This window comes from Daktulosphaira vitifoliae, unplaced genomic scaffold, assembly GCF_025091365.1.
Source record: "Daktulosphaira vitifoliae isolate Bord-2020 unplaced genomic scaffold, ASM2509136v1 Scaffold_3, whole genome shotgun sequence".
In the NCBI taxonomy this organism is placed as follows: Eukaryota; Metazoa; Arthropoda; class Insecta; order Hemiptera; family Phylloxeridae; genus Daktulosphaira; species Daktulosphaira vitifoliae.
In genome coordinates this window covers 11,265,529-11,280,075 of record NW_026099574.1, presented here as the reverse complement: position 1 = coordinate 11,280,075, position 14,547 = coordinate 11,265,529, and the positions used below count along the sequence as shown (strand labels likewise).

At 26.6% G+C, this 14,547-nt stretch overlaps 3 protein-coding genes across 6 annotated transcripts in view; 2 read left to right on the top strand and 1 right to left on the bottom strand.

Annotated features, from left to right (window-relative positions):
• Positions 1 to 14,547, bottom strand: part of LOC126900970 (uncharacterized) — a 76,456-nt gene that overhangs the window by 24,433 nt on the left and 37,476 nt on the right. The window lies entirely within an intron of this gene.
• LOC126900974 (uncharacterized) lies at positions 7 to 3,272 on the top strand. The gene is made up of 4 exons (XM_050677050.1): positions 7 to 380; positions 1,676 to 1,952; positions 2,088 to 2,443; positions 2,827 to 3,272. Exons 1-4 carry the CDS (start codon positions 20 to 22, stop codon positions 2,946 to 2,948), a joined length of 1,116 nt encoding a protein of 371 aa, XP_050533007.1. The 5' UTR covers positions 7 to 19; the 3' UTR covers positions 2,949 to 3,272.
• Positions 10,009 to 14,547, top strand: part of LOC126900979 (uncharacterized) — a 14,591-nt gene continuing 10,052 nt past the window's right edge. The window contains exon 1 of the mRNA XM_050677058.1: positions 10,009 to 10,126. Within this exon, the coding sequence (XP_050533015.1) occupies positions 10,060 to 10,126 (67 nt within the window). The 5' untranslated portion in view covers positions 10,009 to 10,059. The remainder of the gene's footprint in view (positions 10,127 to 14,547) is intronic.

Sequence of the window (14,547 nt, the reverse complement as noted above, 5' to 3'; positions counted from 1 at the left end):
ATCTGTTTACGCAGTTAGGATGATTTCATTTTTTATTTATGGCAAGTTTATTGTTAGCCCTTGGCAATATAATTTTGCAAATCTACTTATTGTTTTAACAAGACTTGAAACTCAAAACAAGAATACATTTGATGTCAGTTTAAATTATTTAAGTGATTCTGCATTACTATCATCAATGAATGAATTTTGCGATAATTGTAAAAAAAGTAATGATTTTTTGAAATCCATTATTTTATTCTCATTTAATACTTTCAAAGGAGAAAGTAAAAATTTTTTAAATCAAGAAAATTTCAAAAGATATGTGAAGAATTTATTGTCAAAGACACATATTTCCTTAGTAATTAAAATGAATAAAACTTCTCAAACACTTATTAACAAAGGTATAAAATAATGTAATACTACTAATAAAATTTATTAAACAAACAAACATTATCGTATGTTGATGAATGAAGTTTAATAAATTTATAAAAGTAAATAATATCACATTNAAAGTTTAATAAATTTATAAAAGTATATAATATCACATGTTATACTTGCAAAAAATTCTACCTATTTATGAATTATAAAATTAGTGTTATATCCCTAAATACCCTGCATGTGTTTAGGAATGTAACATTAATTTTTTTTGGAATTTATTGAAATTTAAATATTTAAAATACAAACTTTTTTGTATATTAGAGAAAAAAATGTATTGTAGTACTTTTACAAATTTAAGGTACAAAGAAATTTTAAGTATTACATTTGGTACTTTCAAAAAATTTTACCTATTTAAATATAATTTTACGAAAAAACCAAACCTATTTGTTCTAGCATTTCAGGTTTTAAATCGAAACACGCTATCAATCAAATAGTATTTCTATCAATAGATTCCTAAATATTTTTATGCTCACGGAGTGCTAAAATTTTTTTCGCATCTTCACAAATAACTTACCCACGTATATAACTTATGTACAGGATATAATTAAGAACATAGGATTTTATGCTGCTTTTGAAATAATCCACCAATTCATTTTAAAAATTAAATATTATCTACTTATTTGAATCGAAACGGTATTTATGATAGTGCTTTTAATCACTGTCAAATAATATTTATACTTTTACTAACTATGTCGTATCTTCACAAAGCTGTTTTTTTTTATTAACTAAATTATGCATCTTTACTGTACTACAGACCGGTATATTAATAATATTTTCATTTTTATTATTACTATGTATGCTGTATTATAATTTTATGATAACTTGGAGCTCTACTATCAATTTTCTTAATGATTCATTTTTGCTTGTTATTGAGCTAAAATACTTCGATCTAATACAGCATGATAAGCTGAGTAATTATATTTTCATACAAATCCTTTTTTAACGAAAAACGGCAGCATAAGTCGTTGCACGCAACTTGAACTAGATAACTGTGATGATACATCTAACATTTTTTTGTTGTAAGTGAAATCCCTTTACGTTACACAATATTTATTAAAAATTTTACAGAGGAACGTTGCTTTGAATTTTTGTTCATCAATTAAATCATAACTTAATTTTAAACAAAAAATGTATACAAACTAATTATTTTTATTATTATGATTCTTTTTCATTGTATTGATCTTATCGTTTAAATATTAAAAGTAATTTCATTTCATGTTTCCTTAATTTGTTTTTCATTTTACCAATAATGGAGCAGCTAATCAAAAGGAAGTGGTTATCGATAAAGACTACGAAAATATTAAAAAAGTTTTACTACAAAGTTTAAAATTAAATAAATATGACGATGAAACATTTAAGAAAAATGAAATATATTTCGTTCACAAAAATTTGTGGGAAAAAGTACGTAAAACACATCTATCATCTTCTCATTTTTTCTATGTTTGTACATTTAATCAAACAAAAGACAAGGAATTATTCTTAAAAAAAACATTACGCATTCATAATAAAACAACTGATACCAAAGATAATATCCCGTAAGTAATAATAAGTATAATAAATAATATTAAAAAAATTATTTTCCCATATTATTTTTTTAATACTTTAGTTTTTAATAAGACACTAATATCCTGTTTTTTGCTTTTGATGATATATATATATATATTATATAGGTTTGCTGTGCAATATGGCACAGTTAATGAGCCCAACGCAATAGAACTTTTTGAAAAGAAAATGAACACAAAGATTAAACCATGTGGTCTATTTTTTGATGGAAACATTAACTATTTAACAGCAAAACCAGATGGTTTAATTGGGAAAGATGGTATTATTGAAATAAAATGTCCAGTTAAGGCCCAATATATGACTCCCGAAAAAGCTATAAAAGATAAAGTGATAAAATATGTGCATTATAATGAAAATGAAGAACTCGTACTAAAACGTACTTCTCGAATTTTTTTTCAAATACAAGGAGAACTGCATATTACTCAAAGGCAGTATTGTTATTTAATTATTTGGACCCCAAAAGGTATTTTAATCATTATCAGATATCATTATACTTGATCCAACTATACCACGTCACCACTGTGCCGCGACCCCCCTGTGCTGGGGGTTTTTTTTTTTTTGATATACACATTTAATTATGATCTGCGATTACGATAATTGTTTTACAATCGACCGCGACAATGTAATTTCTTAAATGATTTCTTATTTCTTCTGGTGTAAATATTAGATTCATGACAAATTTTATGGTCAATGCTTAACCAATTATTAAAAGATTCCATATTCACGAAAACTAGAAACAATTTAATTAATATTTTATATAAAAAAATCACTTTACAATGTGATTCGAAACATGAAATTAAAAAATATTTTTTCTATAAAATGCTATTAGTTTTTTTTTATTTTTAGGAATAGTTTATTGTAAAATTCTACGAGATGACAATTTTTGGAACGATAATATGGAAAAGAGTCTCATTGACTTTTACGAAAACATTATGTTACCTGAAATAATAAATCCTCAATATTTTTAGAAGTTTAATATTGCTAAAACATAATAAATTATTATACATTCATATGTTAATTGAATTAATGAATCAACAAATTATTGTAAAAATATATTATGTCTAAATAAAACAACAACTAAAATAGTTAGGCGCTTCTAATTATAACATGAGTCAGTAAATTCGTCATTTAAATTTTCATAAATTAAAAATAAAATACTATGATAATATAGCATCTATCTAGTTGTATTACCATAACAAGATTAAATAAGGTAGGGACGAGTCAAAGTAGAAGTATAAGTCAAAATATAACAGTGATAAACAATAAATGATAAAATCTAGTTGTTGATTTAGTCTACTTCCAGTAANCCTAGTTGTTGATTTAGTCTACTACCAATAAAAATCATCCAATTATACAACTTTATTTTTTTTAGTTTACAATCGCTTTAGAGATATATTTAAAAGCTAAAAAAATTATACTACGGCCAAAATTAATAATTTAACTGTAATTATATACAATGTTTTTTGACTGGAAATTTTTCGATAGCATTAATACTGTATCATTTTTTTCACTATAGCACTATCATCATTTAACATTATATGTTTATTATACACAGTGTGTTTTGTACATTTAGTTAAAATATTAAAAGTCTTTTCAGAAAGGATTTTGTTGTATGTTATAATCTTTGATAAGGAAGAATATCGACTGACAATAGATAAATCATAAAAAATTATTACCTGCAAGTCATTTTTAACGATGCACTTTAATATTTTGTAATTCATATATGCATGAAATCAAATGTATTATAGATAACATGTTTAAATTTAAAATTTGCATACAGTACTGTATCCACTCCTGCCGAAATTGACCGAGTATTTATCATTCCACTTTATATTTAACTGCCAGTGTTTTAACTTAATTAGTTTAACATCGTTCTCATACATATCATTTTTTATAGCAATACACGTTTCTGGGCACTTTTTGTCCTTTGTATTAGCTTATATAAGTAATCATGAAGTGGTCAGAAAAGATGATGTAATAAATTGTATATCTACTTCATTTCTTTATTCCTAATTTCTTCTTGTATTAACTTTAGGTATTTATTTAAAAATGTATTATATTCTCGCTTTAATTCCGGTATGGACTGAAATCGATGTTTTAATGGTAAAATTTTTTTTAAATTATAGAATATAATATAAAAAGTTTAGAAAAGCGATATTATAGAAGTACCCTAGTTTTTGAATGTTGCGTCCTTGAATGTCAACATAACTCGCCCTTCTTTATCACACTTAAAATGTTGATAAAAATGTTTTTTTCACAGCTTCTTGTTGGCTGAATATACTTTACTTTCTATGACTTCGTCTAGGCGCAAAATTCAGAAATTTTATTTTCTAAATAAGTATTTGCATAATATTTTTAATAAATATACTGCTGTCAGAACTAGGCGAGCAAGACGTCGGACCTGATACTATCTAGTCAAATTGCGTCTTTTGTTGTATATTAGGACATTGTGATACAAAATGTAATTGTCTCTCACACATTAATTTTAAAAATATTTCTGAACCTATATCATGTTAATCTTTTTCACAGAATAAAACTATGGATGTGTCAACACAGTTTTTACTGAAATATTCAGTATTTACGATTTAATTAACATAACTGGTATGTTCGTTAAATTTTGGTAATTCGAAAAAATTTAACTGTGGACCTTAATCAGAATTTCGGGATTTAATTGTCGCTGTTCCCTGGATAGTTATATTTTGATTGCTTTGATTAATACTTATGACAGACCAACATAATTTTTTTGTTTTTTTGGTAAATATAAACCTTGAAACATATGTTATATTATGAAACTTTGACCCTGAATTCAGTAATACACTGCAATACAACGTTTGTTTGTCACTTTTAGAAACTTTTAAATTTATTTCCCTATAGTTTTATTTTTCATCATGAACATAAAACACATTTTATTTGGGCGATGTATTTTTTAATAATCTAAAAACACATACTTTATTTGTTAAAAATAGCACTATAGACGATTCCTATTTATTTAATTAAATAAGGTTGTAATAAATCAAGGTAATATGTTATTAGTAAAATTTAAAAAAATTAAAAATACAATTTATACAAAAGTCTTTTGTAAGAGATTAATTGAAAGCTATAAGTTATATATGCAGGAACTTGTTCAGAAAATTGTTTTATAAAACTTCAATATATACTATTAAGTATTTTTAAAAAACTAAAAGAATGATTAAAAATCGATGTAATGCATTTAACTTGACAACGTGTCTTTTCGTTATTCTTATATCAGCACAAATATTTTTCAACTCAAATGCTGCTAGCCCAGAAATACAAGTATGTACAAAAATAATTTTAAATATTTTAACATTTAAATTTTCTTTGCAAATTAGAAGATTCTAAAATGTTTTGAGTTCGTCCGAACTACAGAATATACAAACATAAATAAAAATATATTCTGATATATGAAAATGGACAGTAATACAAAGATATTATGATGTATGTATGTGAGGGTCCTGCTAAAATAATAATGATCCAAATTCCATAATTAACCCAAGTATTGCGTTTATTCTCCAGTACGTGTTCTAAATATTAAATCATTCGTTATTATATTAATCTATTGTCTTATAAGCCCATTGCTTTGCAAATATTGGCGTGAATACAAATAATAATTTGATGAAACAGAATATTTTTTTGAATATTTAGAATTTAAACCACTTACTAAATTTTTAATTTAATTTAAAATTAGCAATTAGTTTTTTTCTATTAACTTAAATTTTTGAGATAATAACAAATTAGCATAATAAACCATAAAAGATAAAACAGAAGAGTTAAAAAAATGGTATAAAATAAAATATGGTAGTATAATAGTAGAATAATATAATATGTGGTGATATATAGCAGAATATGTAAGAGTATAAAATGCGTAATAATATAAATAAAAATGGGTTTTAATTTATCTTAATGGTTTATTACTGGTTATTACTTTATAACCTAAGTAACATAATGGTATTTGAAACAATAAAACGTTGATGTTTAATTTTATTCTGTTTCACAGGCTTATACAACGTGTAGTGTGAAAAGTACTACAAGTTATATAGTCAATATGACTGCTAAGAAAAACGATTTTATTTTAAAAATAGGAGATTTTATAGGAGTATAATAGTAGGAATAGTTAAGTAAAATAGGAGTAAGATTAATATATATACTATTAAATTACACAATTACAATTAGGCAGCAAAAAGCCAGTTCACAACAATAGGAGATTGTGTAACAAATCTATTTTATATGTATAAGATTCTATACACTCTGTATTTTTATTATAAATATAATTTTAATAATGTACCTTTAGTACATTTTTATTGAAAAAGTATCTTTTTAAGAGAGAATATTTTATTGAGAGATCGATATCAATACTTTTTAAAGCTTCCTTTAGCCTGGCCAAAACAAGATTCAAAAATATTTATACCTGGTGGCGCAATAAGTTCCGGCGCTGATGTATTGAAAGAATATTAGTTAACGTTTGTTTCCATTATAAGAATAGAAACATTAGCTAAGTGGAGTCATGGCACAGTGTGGATAAGTATAGAAGATATAAGATAGTGATTAAAATTACTATCACAAGAAACCCTTCGATGCAAATCTGTAGATAGTGATTAATTTTTAAAATGAATTCTTGGATTATTTCCAATAACCAAATTAAATACTATGTATTTATTTAAATCACGATTACAACTATTATGATTTATAAGTGCAATATGTGAATAAATATTCATTATAGCAATTAAAAATAGTATGAAAATTAAGCTAGTTCAAAAACTGAAAGACGTTTTTCTTAACTTAGTGGAGTCAAAATATTCAAAATAAGTTTAAATTTATATATGTATAAAAATCCTTGGCTTCAATACTTATTATGACAAACTCTTGTATGTATTTTTAATATGAACAAAAAATAAATAAATTTGAATACAAAAATAGCATGCTGTAAACAACCGCACATAGAAAATGTTCTTCTGGACAAATTTTTTTTTTTTTTAATTTTAAGTACGTAACATAAGTCTTACATATGTTAAAAGCTGACAATAAGTTGAAAAATTTTAACTTGTGTGCAAAAGATTCTATTTTAAATACACCCTGTGGATAAGTAAAAGTCAGATTTTTAATTTATTGATCTGTATGTAAAACAAATGAAAAAACTAAGGTTTCAATATAAAAAAATTACATTGCTTTGTTCATTTTTAAAAAGTTTTGGCAATTTTAAAAATCAAAATATTAACACAATAAACTTTGATTTTTAAATAAATATTACATTTTTGATTCAATTCAGCGTTTATTGCTTCATTAAAGAATATGTGTCGAGACAAATTTTTTTTTGAAACATATAGTATTTAACATAAGATTTAATTGGCATATATTAAAGCTCGGAGTATTTCTGAAACATTTTCAAAATTTAAGTTGAATAAATTCTATTTTTTACTCGTATATTTAATGTTTTTAACGCCCCCTTCATAAAGGAAAATGGTCCGATTTAAAAACCAAGTTCATCGAAAAAAGAAATAAACATAAAGTGTTTATTGAAAAAAAATTGAATTAATCGAATTATTCAGATTGATTTTTTAACACTGGTTTACAGTTATTATTTTAAAATGGATATGGTGAAATCAGTAATGTTTACTGTCAAGGGTAAAACCAAAATATTTAATTTGAATTGAAGTGGGAATAGAATAATTATTTTTAATAACTTATGAAGGATTGTTAATAAACATTAGAATATAAATATCAAATTTAAAACAATTAAATAAAAATTACTTTCATAGTTTTATATATAAATAAAAACCATGTAATTAAAAATTAATTTGAGTAAAATAAAATATTATTTAAGGCATAGTGGAGTGGTCTAAATGCTGAAAATTTAAAATCAATTTTTATTTCGTCAAATTAATTTATTTATATACGCCAATATTTGCAAAATTATGGTCATAATAAAGTAAGACCTAGAATTTGGAACCCTTACCGACGAATAAGCGCTGATCAGACGAGGAACCTCGTCTCGAACAGGAGTATCGTTACAAAATATTTAATTTATAAAATCATAAAAACTTTAAATGAGCAAAATAATAATAAAATTGAAAAACAATTATTAATGTCTTTACATCAAATATCTAAATGATAATTATTGTCTTTTTTAAATGATCAAATAATATGGCTTGATAAAATCGATTTCAAAAGTCTTTAATGTNTGTTAGGGCGCGAGCAGATAGTGCTGCGCTCTATGCGCAACGGTGGGACCTGTGAGCAGCTATGCTCACGCCCTCCTACCATGTGAGGTTAATAAATTTTTCTGTTGTTATCATGGTTAAAATATGTAATAGTCACTCTGCCTTTTTTTAAGTTTTTTTTGATTCTATTCAATTATTTTTTTGTTTATAATTGTGTTTAAGCCGTCTAGGCAAATTTTGTATATTTCACAAGCCGTCTAGGCAGATTGTTTATAATTGTGTTTAAGCCGTCTAGGCAAATTTTGTAGATTTCACAAGCCGTCTAGGCAGATTATTGTAATTGTGTTTAAGCCGTCTAGGCAAAATTTGCATAGTTTTACAAGCCTTCCAGGCTATAACCTCTGTAAGCCTTCTAGGCAAAGTATTATAATCTTGTAAGCCGTCCAGGCAAATTGTGCAAGCCGTCAAGGCCAATAATTGTTGCGAATATAAAAAATACAATTGGGTAAGATATCACAATATAATTTATTTGTTTCTATTATTATTATTGTTTAGTTAAGCAGTATAATTATTAAGTTGTTCAATAATTGAATTAGATCCATTACTATAGTAATTTTCTTCCCTTTCTATCAAAAAAAAAATACAGTCCACTAGATATAAAAAAAAAAGGGTGAAAGGTGTCGCGTAAGCTTATTATTATTATCTGCCCGCGCCCTAACAAGGATTTTATTGAATATTTAAAAACTGCTTTGCAAACTGTCATTTTTACTAAACNCAATATGGCTTGATAAAATCGATTTCAAAAGTCTTTAATGTTCTATACAGAAGTTGATTCGATTGATTTTAATAACATAATAATAACAAAATAGACATGGAGTTTAAAAAAGAAGGAATTTAATTTCTTCTTATCAATCCCGTTAAGAGATTTAACACTTTTATGTTCACTACGTCATGACAAAAATTAGATAAAAGTGCTATTTTTTTTTTTACATTGACTAATTCTTAACTAATATGTGAACAAATTATATACCGAAAAAATATACGATAAATTTTGACTCTCAAATCTCTCAGATCTGCCATTTTGAAATTCAAATTAAACTATAGACTCAAAAAAATCTCTCAGATGCGCCTTTTTGAAATTCAATTAAAACTTTACGCTGCTTGTTTTATTATCATTACTTTTATTTTTTGACGATAACTTACATAATGATTTCAGCCACCTGATTATGATACCATATTTGACGATTCATTTTTACAAGTAATAATTACTATTAATAATGATATCAAATCATTTGTCTGTGAAAAAAATCAAAGATTTAATAAACATTCTTTTATAAATAAAGATGACATTAAGTTGTTATCAAGATCTTGTGAAGACAATTACGAATGTAGACAAAAAAAAGAATCAAGTTTAAACAAACTAAAAAAAGAATTAGAGTCTTTAGAGTGTTTTCACACATTTTTATGTCTTCAAATTTTAGAAGTGTTAAAAAACGATATAAGGATAAAAAATTTAAATCCTAATCATACTTTTAAAATAAGTTTTCTACATGCATCTCTTTACGCAGTAAGGATGATTTCATTTTTTATTTATGGCAAGTTTGTTGTTAATCCTTGGCAATATAATTTTGCAAAACGACTTATTGACTTAGCTAGACTCAAAAGACAAATGAAGGATACAATTAAATTCAGTTTAGAATACCTAGATAACTCAGTATTACTCTCTTCCATGAATGGATTTTGCGAAAATTGTAAAAAAACAAATGAATTATATATTTTTCAAGAAAAAATTAATAAATTTTTAAATAAAAAAAATTTCAATCTTCATGTGAAAAACTTAATGTCAAAGACATNGAATGCATTTTTAAATAAAAAAAATTTCAATCTTCATGTGAAAAACTTAATGTCAAAGACATCTCTTCCTTGTATAACAAACATGAACAAAACTTCTCATACACTTATTAGCAAAGGTAATCAAGATGATGTATTTTTAAAATTTTTAATTTAAAATGCTTTCTCGTATATTTGTGTAAAAAGTTTTTATAAACGTAAAAATATATATTGCAAATGACACTTGCAACAAATTTCATTTATATAGAAATTAATAAGATCCGTCTCGGTGGGGCTCTGCTTCAGACCCAGAACACTTCACATTGTCATTAGGAACAGATCACATACTCCGAATGTAGTGCTTAAAACACTTATTGTGCCCAGCATAGCCTGGCACAATATGTGTTTTCAAAAAAAAGTGTGATTTCAGAATTAGTAAGAAAAAAAAAAATAAGGTAGAAAAATCGAAAAATAAAAAACGTTTAATTATTAAAATGAGTAAAATTGATTGTAAATATTTGTTACTTGTTGTTATTTAAATATTATTATTAATATTTCAATAATAATACTATCTTTGGGATCAAAATCATTAANAATATTTGTTACTTGTTGTTATTTAAATATTATTATTAATATTTCAATAATAATACTATTTTTGGGATCAAAATCATTAATAAAATTCTTTTATGACGTTATAGGTTGAAATTAGTTACTATTATATAGAATTTTAAATAAAGGAACATAAATATAAATTTGAATTAATGTTTTAGAATCTAATACCTTAATACAAATTTTTATTAGGCGCCAATGAAAATGATAATTAGTTGATAACTAAAAATTTGATGATAACATTGTCTTATTTGCAATTAATGTTAATAGTTGTTGGATACAGGAATTCATGATTATGTCAAACTCCAATGAACAATTATACTTTAAATATAGAAATCAAATATACTATAGATTCAGTACCATAAAACAATAGAGATTAGAAAAACATATCCTATAATATAATATCTTAGTGCCTTAACAATATAACTACAAATACAAATATATATTCAAACTTATACTTAATAATAACCAACTAATTACTATTTATCATAACAGTTATACAAAAGAAAACTTTACAATCATTAAATTAAAATTTGAATTACAGTATTTTTTGTATTTTCTTTTAACGTAACATAAAATAAAAACAAAATTGTGTTACGCACACATAAAACGATCTCTGGATTAAAATTATGCACATGGTGATGGCGAATAATTTTTTATCAAGACATGCCAAAATTTTTAAACATTCACGGAGTGCTAAAAATTTCTTTCTGATCTCCAAACATAACTTTCCCAGATTAATCTTGACGAGCTCATTCACTTTGACACGGCACCGCGTTACTTTCGAGGCTGCCGTGTGCTCGTGTTACTCATAATATCAGCCGTCCATCTATCAATATGACAATCGGTTGTTATCGGGTGTCTCCCCGCCCTTGACACCGTGACAAGTGTGATGGTGTCACGTTTTCATAATCGTGAGAATTATTTTAATAAAATACAGACAGCACATCCGCTGCCTGAGACTGATGAATTAACAAATAATATTTATTTCCAAATCAGCAATAGTTCTAATTATTATAAAAACCCAATAGACCTGACCATCGTGGTCAGTCAACTCCAGTGCCTTGTGTCATTCATCAGTCTCAGTACTCGGTTGTCGCTGTCCGGCTTACTATTTAAAGTAAAGTCTTTGTTTATTCCTTTTCTAACCTATATACTCTTTTCCTCGACATTTCAGAGTACTTGTGTCTTGCACTTCGTCTGGACCTCGTACTTCATTATCCTCTCCTAATAACTAAAGTACTTGTGTCTTGCACTTCGCCTGCACCTTATACTCGGCTACCCCGTTCTCTCTTTGGAGTACTTGTATCTTGCACTTCGTCTGCACCTCGTGCATCATTGTCCTCTTCTATACCCCAAAGTATTTGTGTCTTGCACTTCGTCTGCACCTCATACCTAGGTGTTACTCTTATTTTTCCTTCCTATAACAACAGCCTTTCGANCATACCTAGGTGTTACTCTTATTTTTCCTTCCTATAACAACAGCCTTTCGACACCCACAGCTAACCCGGAGTGTCAGCCGAGCGCGGTGACTGCTGTACGACAACACGCACGTGAATACCTAGACAGCAGGCACCACTTCCTCATATTCATCTTTGTACACATAGTTGCACATTTACTCTTTTACATTTATCATTTTTACTGTGTTACGACACAAGGCAGTCGCCGAATAGATATTACTAATATGCGTTCTGTTCCGTTTCCGACGTATGCCTTTACTGGTGGATCCTTTTTGGTTCTGTTTTCTTTTAGCTTCGATGCGAAGCTGAGAAGGTATTAATTTTACTATGATGTGTTTTTTTTGTCTCTGTTACCTCTTTTTTTCAGCTCTCACCAAACCGATTTCTTTCAATGATACGTCAAAAGAACAAAAATTTTCGATTTTGTATTTTACATTTTTAAATTTATTATGCTATAACTTTTTGAAAAATGTATGGATCAATACAATTTTTTAGTAGTATTTATATACATATTTCATTCGACATACTTTTTTTTTAAGTCAGACCATTTCCCTATATACGGGGGAGCTTCAAATCTAAAAAATGAATATAGAAAATAGAACTTTTTGAACTTAATTTTTGAAAGTGTTCCGGAAGGTCTGACACTTTTATATATATTTTAAATTAAAGATAATGTAATATACTTTAGTATGAAAAAAAAAATTTGACCTTTGGACTTGTCTTCGTTGTGAAAGTTGACATCAAAATTAATAAAAAATTACGATTTTTGTAAAATAATTTTTTTTTATATTTTTAACTTAATAATGCTCTAACTTTTTCAAAAATGAACATATCAATATTATTTTTTTTTATATAGATGCTTGATGTTTTTACTTATCATTTGATATATTTTTTTGTAAATTTGACACTTAACCTGCCCACAGGGGGGATTTAAAATTACAACTTTTTCACAACAAATTAACTTTTTCAACTTAACTTTTGAAAATGTTCCGGAAGGTCTGACACTTTTATATATATCATAAATTAAAGCTAATGTAATGCACTTTATTATGGAAAATAAAATTTCGTACTTTATTTTGTCTTCTGGATGAAATTGGCTACCGAATGCTATTTTTGTGTGAAAATTCTCGATTTTATTTTTTTATTTTTAACTTTATAATGCTATAACTTATTGAAAAGTGTATGGATCAACATAATTTTTTTATGAGAAATAATAATTTTTAATAATCCCTTTTTCATTCGATATACTGTATCTGAATCAGGATATTAATAACGAACTAGCAGATCATGTTGGTTTTGGAATAATCCACCTATTTTTTTAAATTAAACACTATCTAAAGATTTGCATCGAAGCGTTTTTTATGATAGTGATTTTAATCACTGTCAGATATCATTATACTTGATCCAAATGTGTCACGTCACCACTGTGCCGCGACACCCCTGTGCTGGGTTTTATTATTATTGCTATTGTTGTTATAAAGTACCGCTATAAGATGGTACGGGGCCGCCGTCTATGATATGGCACCGAGTGGACAATAATAATAATGGTTACCTGGTAATCGGTCAAATTGACAAGGTCAGACGAGATATACTATTTTTATGTACCAAAAGACTGTAACTATTGGCCGGAAATTCATTTTTTGTCAATTTCAATAAGGTCTTTATAACAAACTGTAACCAACACTTTTCAACGACAATACTTATGGCGGATTGTATTAGATAAACTACTCTGACTTTTTTTTAAGAAAAATTTTCCAGAGACCAGGCTAATCTAATCCCACTAATACGTAACCGTGAATGACCCAGGTAAAAATTCACTGCTGTCATTAGTAAATTCGTTCAAATAACTATACGAACAATAAAAATTTAACAATAAAATGTAAACAATAAAAAAGAAAGATTTCACTGCTCCAAATTAAAACTAAAATCTAATATAATTAGAAATTAAACTGAATCCACTCAAAGCCTTTTACCTTAACTTCTCGGCCGGTGTAGATTTCTCTTTTTGGGGAGCCATTTAACACGTTGTCCAATAAAAGTACGGCAGCAGAGGTGATGTATAAACGTAATAACATTTATATATATTTATTAGTAGTAACTATGTATATATTTATATATATATATACATACAGCTCGCAGGGCCGCACAAGATAAATATATTAAATGTACAAACGTATACATATATCAACATATGTGCATATAATGCAAGTCGTAAGGCTGCACAAGAGAATTAACAATCGCAAGACAATGAACAAAAAAAAAAAAAAACCCAGCACAGGGGGGTCGCGGCACAGTTGTGACGTGGTATAGTTGGACCAAGTATAATGATATCTGACATTAATTAAAATCACTATAAAAAATAAACGCTTCGATGCAAATCTTTAGATAGTGTTTAATTTAAAAAAAAATGGTGTTTTATTCCAAAAGCTACTTGATCTGCTGGTTCCTTATTAATATCTCGATTAAGATAAAGTATGTCGAATGAAAAAGGG